The sequence below is a fragment of the Capricornis sumatraensis genome, chromosome 2 (genome assembly GCF_032405125.1).
Source record: "Capricornis sumatraensis isolate serow.1 chromosome 2, serow.2, whole genome shotgun sequence".
In the NCBI taxonomy this organism is placed as follows: Eukaryota; Metazoa; Chordata; class Mammalia; order Artiodactyla; family Bovidae; genus Capricornis; species Capricornis sumatraensis.
The window spans coordinates 74371-85336 of NC_091070.1; the positions used below are offsets into that span (position 1 = coordinate 74371).

At 36.2% G+C, this 10966-nt stretch overlaps 1 protein-coding gene across 1 annotated transcript in view; it reads right to left on the reverse strand.

Annotated features, from left to right (window-relative positions):
• Nucleotides 1-5887, reverse strand: part of TERB2 (telomere repeat binding bouquet formation protein 2) — a 39303-nt gene extending 33416 nt beyond the window's left edge. The window contains exons 1-5 of the mRNA XM_068991610.1: nt 5824-5887; nt 5628-5709; nt 4745-4884; nt 2711-2772; nt 422-507 (exon numbers count right to left, since the gene is read on the reverse strand). Of these exons, the coding sequence (XP_068847711.1) occupies nt 422-507; nt 2711-2772; nt 4745-4884; nt 5628-5709; nt 5824-5887 (434 nt within the window). The remainder of the gene's footprint in view (nt 1-421; nt 508-2710; nt 2773-4744; nt 4885-5627; nt 5710-5823) is intronic.
• Nucleotides 5888-10966: the final 5079 nt, after the last annotated feature.

Consider the following 10966-nt stretch of genomic DNA (forward strand, 5'->3'; position numbering starts at 1 on the left):
TGATGCTGACGCTGAAGCTCCAATACTTTGGCCACCTGATGCAAAGAACTGACTCACTAGAAAAGAACCCTGATGCTGGGAAAGACTCAAGGCAGGAGGAGAAGGGGACAACAGAGGATGAGATGGTTGGATGGCATCACCGATTCTATGGACATGAGTTTGAGCAAACTCTGGGAGTTGGTGATGGACAGGGAAGCCTGGCGTGCTGCAGTCCATGGGGTCGCAAAGAACTGGACACGACTGAGCAACTGAACTGAACTGACCTGACCTATACTTCATCTCTTTTTCTGTAAAATGGCAATGGTGACAATGATGCCAATGTCATAAGAAGACTGCAGATTAAATGAGATTAAGACACAGTGTTCAAAGGTGTCTATATTGAATGACGTATACAAATCAGTGAAGTATACAAATTCAGTACCTTCTGGATAAGTCTTTCCTGTGATCTGTTGCTAGTACACTGCTTTCCCTAAAGGCCTTTAGTTCATTTGATGTTACTTCATCTTGCTGTGGACAGCAAAAGAAATCACATTTTAAAAAATCAGCCATATCAATCATGCAATTAATATCAATTTTTTAAAAAGTAAATTGGCAATATATATATCAACAGTCACAAAGGTATCTACAGACTCAGATCCATTCCATTTTGTTTCATAGGAAAAACTCACAAAATTTTGTATATACACACACAGAATTATCTATTTTTAGAGATACATAAAGAAAGGAGACCTGGATTTTTCAAATATATGCTATGCTTGCATTAGATAGTAAAACTGACTGATTTTATTCTCTTACTGATTTCTGAAATTTTCCCTAATGTGGTCATATAACTCTTTGGTTTTTTTTAAAAAAAAGAAGCTAAAAAAAGTGTTATTGATCTAAACTTTCTTAAAATCCTTGACATAAAAACTCCTAGGCATCCTACAAGTTGCAAATCAAAAATATGAAGTAAGTTGAACAAATTCTTTCCCCTTCAAAATTAAAGAAACATTTAGCTATGGAGTTACAAAAGAACTAAACATATATAAAGCTTTTCCAAAAGATTATGTTAAAGTTGACAAACCTCAGATTCTGGTATCTGTAACAATATATTTACATAATATTCCATTAGGAAATTTCTATATATAGGTTGCAAGCCCACTCTAAATAATAATTATGTTTCCCAAATTACTTTCCAGATTTACCCTTGCTATTGCCATTAAAAGAGGTAACTTCTACTTACAAATTTTATGGTTGTGTTATTATAATTAGTTAATATTCAATATCAATCAATATTTGAAAGAACAAAATCCTTTATCATATAATCATACAATTTCTAGAGTCAACAGTCAATACAGGCATATGCTACTAATACATTAGAAAAAACACTGGATTGGGCTGGAGCTGAGAAAACTTGGTTCCACTTTGCTAATATCTGGCTATGTGAACTAAGTCAGAGGTCTTTCCTTCTTACCTCAGTCTTCTCATTTCTAAAGCAGAATAATTAATGATCTTCAAGGGTCTTTTGGTATACTCAATAATTTTATCAAATAATAACCATTCTACCACCATTTATGTCCCTGGAACATTCTAACAAGTCAAGGATTAGAGTATTTTCTCATAATTAGATTCAGAACTTTGAACAAGAACACAAGATAATACTGTGTTTTCTTGATGTTGTTTTGGCAGCTCCTGGGATCTTATTTCTCCGACCAAGGATTGAACCTGGGCCCTCAGCAATAAGAGTGCGGCGTCCTACTGGACTGCCAGGGAATTCCCTATACAGTGTCCTTTTTATTATATCACATTGAGCTGAACGTAACAAGAGGTTGTTTCAAACTGGTGATGCTAAATTTGATCAGTTGGTTAAGACGGTGTCTGCCAGATCCCTCCATTGTAAAGGTACAAGCAATGCTTGCCTTTGTAATCAATAAGTAATCTGTGAGGTGATCATTTTAGATAATGATTTTAGCATCCATTTATAACCCTTGCCTAAATCAATTATTTTATTGGGAGTGGTAAAGTGCAAATTTTCTACCCTATCATCCTTTCTACATTTTTTACCTTTTTTACTGAAAGGAAATCTTCCCTACCCCTCTTTTACTTCTCTCCTTCCCTCTTTCCTTTCTTCCTTTTTTCCTCCTTTTTTTCCTCTGTTCTTTTTTTTCTTTCTTTATGCTTTTGGAGTATCATTGTGGAATCATGGATTTTTTTTTTTTAATTTTAAGTATTATAATCCATCACCATCATTATTCTTTTTGGATAAATTCTTATCCCAATTTTGCCTTTGCATAAAGATTCTGAAGTAAATAAAAAACATGGCAAATGTGAGGCAGGATGACAAAAGTTAAAAAACTTACAGTACTGCATACATTTACTGAGGTATTATTCATAACATTTAACAAATAGTACAAGAAATTAATCAAATAGCATCTACACTGGCAGCAAAGAACCGGTAAATACTGTATACCTATTATTCCCTCACTATTACTGAGGCAAATTTTCAAGCTTTTTATTTTATTCATACAAAAATCTCAATTTCACTAATGTTACTAGCGTAAGAACAATGCCAAATGAGATAATGTTCCATAAAAAGCATGCCCTCTACATTTCTTACTCTGGGTCACTGGAACTAACACATCACTAGTACATATTTTAAAGATTACACTGCTTTCAAATTGTCTTGAAACTGTACATTCTGTATCAACTGTATACCTTAATTTACTCTTACCTTTTCTATCAGAAAATGTTGGTCTTGTTCCCAAATAAAACTACCAATTTTTCTCCTTATTTCTATAGTAAGAAAAATAAATCCAATATTATTTTTCAAAAAGTAACTTTGTAGAATTCACTGAATTTTGTTTAGGTTTCAAATTTCTAGGTCAGCATTATTCCACTTGTATCAAAAGTACCTGAGATACTTGTTTAAAATGAGGACTCTTATTGAACCAGATTGTTGAGAAGCTGGGAACTTGCATTTCTAACAAACTCCAGATGATTCCAATGCATTATGTAAATCACTGTTCTAAACTTTTTCTGCTATGATATTTTCATAAGGTGTCAGTGTGTTTAGGCCAAGCATTAATAAAGGTAACTGTCCAGTCAAAATAGAAGGCATAAAATTCCTAAATTTGTGGAGTGCTTAATTCAATAGTTTAGTTTGTTAAAAGAAGGTAGGATGAGCAACATGTCAGTTGGGCATGATAGTGCAGGAATTCTACAATGTTCAGCATGTCAAAGGACTGACATCATCTTAAATCAATGATGTCAGGTTTCCACAGTAGCCCACTCAAGGATAAAATAGTTAACATTCCTCTAGACCTAAGCTGTCTAGATTCCTCTAGACCTAAGCTACCTAGATAAATGTGGGTACATATTTGAAATGTGTAGTTAGTCCAACTTGAGATGTGCTCTACGTTTAAAATAAACACTGGAATCAAAAAAAAAAGAACACAAAAATTTATCTATAATTTTATACTGATTATATATTGAAATAATATTCTAGTTATGTTAAATAAAACATATTCTTAATATGAATTTCATCTTTTTTATTACCTTGTGGGTAACATGAAACCTAAAATTAGTATGTTGCTTACATTTGCCTTTCTTGCTTTTACTAGACAAGCCCGGTCTAGGTGAATAATAATGTATACTTTTAATTTTTTAAAAGGAGCATGTTTTCATTTAAAACGGATTTTTTTTTTAAGTCGAATACATTTTAATGTAAGTTGTTAAACTCAAAGATTTAATAGGAGTGGTAACTTAGATCAGATAGTCATTCCATAATATAAGCTCCCTGAAGGTAGGTATTCACTGATTTTAAGTAAATCAATTCTCCTATCCAGTCATTAATTTATTTGCATAACCACTTAAAACAATTTATTTTTTAAGTTATAACTAGGTTTTTCCAGGACATCAACTATGGAAGAAAGCCAATCCTCGAAGCTCCCAAAGCTCTTCTACAGAAATATTTTTCAAGTTGTTTTTTTTTTTATAAATACTCTGCTCGCTGGGAATTTGTACTATTTTCAGTCTGTCTTTCTAGGGATGGACACATACACATCAAGAACTGGGTAATAATAAGATCTAAAAAATGGGATATTTAATGCTAGTTCGTAAAATATAGGTAGGATTTGGACAGAACAGGCTAAGAATGTGTGTTCCTAGCAGGGAAAACTGAAAGAACCAATCTCAGAAGCAATTTATTCATTTGCTCTATACTTCATACTAAATATAATACTAAATACTAAAATAATGTGCAAGTTCTTTAAATAATATAAAACAATACAAATACATGGATTTATTATCACAATGAATCTTGAAATATCAGTGGGCAAGGGGACAGAAAAAATAACGGTGAGAGCCAAAACTAGCAACGAGCATTTATTATATACTCACAGGTCAGATTACTTAATATATTATCCTCAAAACAACTGAGGAGAAATTGCTGGAGGCCACAAAAATTAGTTACGTGCTGGATTCTCGCCAGTGGACAATGTGAGGACAATATTTGCATCAGTCTTATTCACCACTGAATCCCCAGCGCCTTGGTTGAAACGTGGCACAGTAGGAGCTCGGTGAATGTAAGACTGAATGATAAACAAATCGAGAATACACACCCAAAGCAATCTGATCCAAAGTACATGCTTTTCTGTTTATACTAAATGATATAAAACAAAAAGCTCTGATGAAGAACAAATATCAGTAAAGTTGGATGACATAGCCGGATTTCGGAGTTTAACAGCGATTAAAGATCTTTGCTAACCTTTTTGCAGGCTTGCAGGAGGAAGAATGAAATGACCTAAAGCCACCGAGTTTTTTATTTCAGCATTGGCTACAGCAGAGAGATAGTAGGCATGAAAAACTGTAGCATTATCTTCTATGTAATCAAGACTCTGATATATTCTAGGAGAAAGGAAATAATTTAGGTTATGAAATAAACAATCTATTCAACATTTCAAAAGAAAGAATAAATGAATGGAAACAAACAGAATTACTGTCGGTGATCAGGAGACTGGAGGGTGGGAAGTGAAGGGGTGAGAAAGGGAGGGAGCCAGAACCGTGATCAGGCCTCCGTTCTGTAAACATAATCCCACTGCAATGTTAAGGGGGCTCACAGGTGGGCAGACTGGAATCAGAGCAACCTCCCAGAAAGTTCTTGTGATATCAGGGCAAGAGGCAATTTACGGTGTGTACTAAAATAGCGGCAGCAGTACACGGTGTTTGACCTTGGATTAACTGGATTAATTAACAGACTAATGGAAGTAGGAGTTCTTACTCAAAAAATTACCAACATTTTCAGAACACAACGTTTAAGATAACAGGCAATCAGATTTTGTTTAAATATACTGAATAGGAGAGCTCTACAAGGCATCACATGGATGTGGGAAAGTCTGCTGGAAAAACACAACTTGAAGTCGGGAAGACGAGGCGTAGTTAGGAGGCCAGGCCTTAGCGGCAGAAAAAAGGGACTGTGAGCTATTCCCGCGCCTGCCCCTCCCCCTCCCTGCACATCCAGACGGGACTGAAAATTTGCTCGTTTCCAGCCTCTCTTCATATTATCAATATTCATTAGCCGACGGCAACTGCCAGCGACAACTCCTGGTTCCTGATGACCCAAAAGGTACCCCCAGGTGACCTTCAGGTACCTCAGCGTGTCTGGGTGTGAGGCATCGCAGCTGAACAAGAAGTCGGCGGCCCTCGGGTCACTGATGGTCCCCCCTTCAGCCACTGTGGAGGCAAGAGCACACGGTGAGCCTAGCAAGTGCCCTGGGGCCAAGGTACCAGAGGGAGGGGCGGTGCTCTCCTCACCACCTCACCCACCCCTGCTGCCCAATCTCCTACCCCAAAACTGCCTCAGGTCGTGGCTGACGCTGCCACAGAACCAACCCCGCTGCCCTTGAAACATGGCGCTGCCTCACGCTTCTCACACGCGAGGACTCGGGGAGGGGGGGGCGGGGCGGAAGGTGAGGTCACTGATTGGTCCCGGGTCCGAAGCCAAGCTCCATGATTGGTTGTCAGAGTAATACCTCCGAAAAGCCTGAGACAAGACGGAGAAGGTTCTGGTCTCTACCAGCTGTGCGCAGCTGCCTGTGGAATTGTGAAGAGTCGTCTAAGCTTTCCCTGACTCGGCAGAGGAGGAAGGTGTCCTGCTTGTGAGTTTTAAGCCCTTAGCATTAAGAAAGGTTTTGTGCTGTGTCATATTTTGAAACAAAACCCATTTTATCTCTTTTAAATAAATGTTTCAGTTGGAGTCTCTAAAAGAGAAGAATTCTTAAACAAAAATATCATCATCACATTTTAAAAAGGACTTCCCTGGTGGTCCAGTGGTTAGGATTCCACAGCTGCCGTTGCAGGCCTAAAAAAAGCAAAAAACGAAAACCCAAAAACCTTTTTTAAAAAACTTGTTTAATATACTAATGTATCACCGGTGTTCAAGTTATGTTATTCTTTGGTATTCCCCCACATCAGTTTTGATAAGCTACATTGTTCCTGCATGGGGTCAATTTATTCTAAAATTTAAATATTGATATAAAGTTGAGCATTGCCTGCGAAATTCAGTGAACAAAGAAGCCAGGCGGATTACAGTTCATAGGATCACAGAGTGTCACACATGACTGAGTGACTGAGCATGCAATAAAAACTTCTATGATGCTTTGTAATGTCAGGCTCTGTAGCAGTGGTTCCATTTTCATTTGTGATACTAGTTACTTGTGCCTTCTTTTCATTTCTTAGTCTTACTAGAAGTTTGTAGTTCTTGTTAGCCTTTTCAAAGAACAAACTTGTGACCTTTTTGATACTTTCATATGTCTCATTTGTATATCATTAATTCCTGCCCTTATAATTTCCTTCTACTTTTCTTGGCTTTAAATTGCTATTCTTTTTCTAATTTCTTGAAAGAGATGACTTTTTTCATACTTTGTTTTGCTAGTATGCATATATAAGATTATCAGTTTCCTTTAAACTGCCAGTTTTTCAGATATTGTTTTTTATTATCATTCAATTAAAACTATTTTCAGATTTTGAATAGGATTTTTTTTATCCATGGGTTATTTAAAATACTAAAAATTTCCAAGTTCATGTGACTGTTTAGTTATCTTGTTATTGATACCTAGTTTAAATGACTTAAGATCAAAGAATATAACTGGTGTGATTATAATCCTTTTAAATTTGTTGAAACTTTCCTTCTGACTGAAATATATGGTCAGAGTCCTGTGTGTGTTTACAAAGAATGTCCTGCAGCTGTTGGATGTTCTCAGATGTTGGGTACAGTGTTCTATCTAACCTATGTTCATTGAGTCAAATTTGTTAATCATATTGTCTGATTCTTCTATCAATTACCGAGAGAGGCATATTAAAATCTCCCAAGTTATTTGCAGATTTATTAATATATTGTTAATTTTTGCCTTATATGTTGAAATTATGTTTTCAGGTGCATGCACATGTATACTTGTTACTTTCTAGCTGATTGACTAATTAAACACTTACATATAAAAGGCAAAACTTTATAATATGTAGAATAAAACACAGGAGACTATCTCTGACCTGTGAGGAGAATTTTTTAAAAATGAGACAAAAGTATTAAGCTGTACGAGAAAGTATTTGCAGTGCAGACAACCAACAGGATTGGTATCCAGAACATATAAGTAATCTTATGAATCAATGAGAGACAATCTTATGCAAAAATTGGGCAAACAATTGTATAGGCATTTCACAGAAGAGGAAACTTAATGGATAGTAAACTTTCCAAAAGATGCTCAGCCACAGTGGTAATTAGGGAAATGCAAGCTAAAACCATGAGATACCATTATGTATCCACCTTACATATGTACCCTCCTACTAATAAAAATGACAAGAGAAAGTGAAAGTCGCTCAGCCGTGTCCAACTCTTTGCGACCCACGGTTCTCCAGGCCAGAATACTGGAGTCGGTAGCCTTTCCCTTTTCCAGGGGATCTTCCCAACCAAGTGATGGAACCCAAGTCTCCTGCATTGTAGATGGATTCTTTACCAGCTGAGCCACAAGGGAAGCCCTAGATTAATGGGGATTCCCACTGCTAGTGATGGTGTAAATTGGCACAATTTGACCCACTGTTGAGCATTACTTACTTGAAGATGTGCATGTCCTATATGCTGCTGCTTGTTACATATAAACCTAGACAAATTGTTGCTCCCATTTACTGGTACACATATCCAATAATGTGTATGCCAGCATTGTTGCTAATAAGGATAGCAACAGAGATCATTTAAAAAATAAAACAACTAAAAACAACTACTTACTTATTAACAGTAGTTTGGATTATTTAAATTGTTTAATTTTCATACACTGGAATACAACAAAAGTTTGAATTTAAAAAAGCTATGGAAGTCATGCAGCATGATTCCATTTATTTAAAGTTCAAAGAACAGACATAATGAAACTATACTTTCTAGGAATACATACATGGGAAAACTAAACATACATGTATAATGGGAAAACTAAACAATACATTTGTTGAAAAAAAATGTATTTATGAATTATTTACAAACAGGAAGAAACAGACACAAAACATAGAATAGTGATTAACTCAGGGCTGGGAGAGATACACAGGGGCCTTCAAAGGTTTTCAATACTGTTGTATTTCCAAAGCTAGATAGTGAATTAATGAGTGGGATTTTTTTGTATTCTTCTCTAAACTGTCCATTGCATTACATATACTCTTCAAAATGGATTTTACAAGGCATTTTCCTTTTGAGGTTCTCACCTCAGTGAATCCCAACACACTGACTGGTGTCTTTTTATCCTCTACTTCATTTTCTGATTATTATCAGCCTCATCTGTGGCATGAGAGAAAACAGTATATAAGATAGCCCTAGTCATGCTTCTTAGTGAAAACTATTCTGAGTCTGGGCTTCCCAGGTGGCACTAGTGGTAAAACCCACCTGCCAATGCAGGAGACATAAGATACGCAGATTTGATCCTTGGATCAGGAAGATCCTCTGGAGGAGGAAATGACAACCACTCCAGTATTCTTGCCTGGGTAATCCCATGGACAGAGCAGCCTGGCAGATTATAGTCCATGGGGTCAGAAAAGAGTTGGACACAACTGAAATGATTTAGCACGCATGCATTCAGAGTCTGTTTCCAACAGGGCAGTCTTATATTGGTATTTTATAATTCATACTCCTTAAAAAATTCCTACTTTTAATTGTAATCTGAGTTCTCAGTAACTGGGTTGTTCAAATTATGCAATATAGAACAACCAGTTATCTGGGGAAACTGTGGGAAAATTTGTGTCATCTATGTTCAGACAAACACTGGAAAGCTGAAGTAGCATATCTGAAAAAGTGTTAAAGGTTGGTTCCTGCAGATAGTGTAAGATATGTGTGCACCTGCGACCTGTTGTAATTCCCCTGGTGATCTGAATAAAACACTCACTATTCTCTTTCCCTTTTATAAAAACACTTTATTGTGTATAATCTACTTCCCATAAAAGTTGCCCATTATGTTTGCAGCTCACTTATTCATAGCATGGGCTTCCCTGATGGCTCAGCAGGTAAAGAGTCTGCCTGTAATGCAGGTGGAGAGTATATGGGCGCTTATCATAGAAGCATGCGATTTTTCTCTATGTTTAAAGTTGTTTGTTTGTTTGTTTTTAAGATTTAAGAAAGAGAAATCATGTTCCTTTAGTTCAGTGGTTCTCTGCCCTGGACACATTAGAATCTGCCTGTGGGTTTGCTGCCGGGGTCAGGAAGATTCCCTGGAAAAGGAAATGGCTACCCACTTCAGTATTCTTGCCTGGAGAATTCAGAGGAGCCCAGCAGGCTACAGTCCATGGGGTTGTAAAGAGTCAGACATGACTAAGAGATTAACACTATTTATAGTATATTTGTGTGGCTATGCAGCCATTTCCACAAAACATTGATTTTTAAGAAATACATTTTCCAAGTCTAGATTAGAATTTACATTCATTCCTACTTATCTTTCATTTTGTCTAACTTAATCACATCTTTTCCTTTGAATTTTCTCCTCCTCTACTGGTGAATATTGACCTCCCCTTTCTATGAACTCTGTAGCACTGTCTGTCCCTAAGGACAGACTTTACATGTCAGTTATCTAAAACTTTGCCTGTATATGACTTAACTAGACCCTCATCTTTCCCCCAGATTCTTTGTCATATTACTTGAGGGTTTTTTTTAACCATAGTGCCTAAAATCCCACCATTAGAAATATTTACTTATTTATATGGACTGTATATTAGCTAGTAAGTAGTATTGTGTTGATGTTAAGTTTTCTGAATTTGATAATTTAGTACTGTGATTATGTAAGAGAATATCTTGGTTCTTAGAAGATACTTGCTGACGTATTTAGGAATAAGAATCCTAATGCCTGCAACTTAAAGTAGTTCAGCAAAAATGACATTAGTAATAATTATTGACACACACAAAATCACGTGGGATGGATGTCAGGAAGAGAGACTAAGAAAATATGGCAAAATGTTAATGATTGGTAATGTAGGTGGAGAGTATATGGGCGTTTATCATACAAGTATGCGATTTTTCTCTATGTTTAAAGTTTTGTGGGGTTTTTTTAAGATTTAAAAAAGAGAAATCATGTTCCTTTAGTTCAGTGGTTCTCTGCCCTGGACACATTAGTAAGCTTTTAGAAACTATAAATGCCTGGGCCCCAACTGCTAGAGATTCTTATTTAATTGATCTTAAATGGGGTCCCGGCACCTGAATTTCTTTTAAGTCCTCCTAGGTGAACCTTTTTTTCTTTTTATACTTTTATATCCTTCAAAACATCCAGCAAGGTTCCAGGTACAGAATAGGTCTTTATTACATTCCAGTTTAAATGAATTCATTAAAAAAAAAAAAAATTTCTTAAATGAAGCCTTAACATGTCACGGCTGTTTGCCCAAATCAGCAGTTACAAATGTATGTATATTGTGTATTCCAACACTACATAAATATTACCTGTAGTGTAGGTATCCTTCCACTATGACAGAT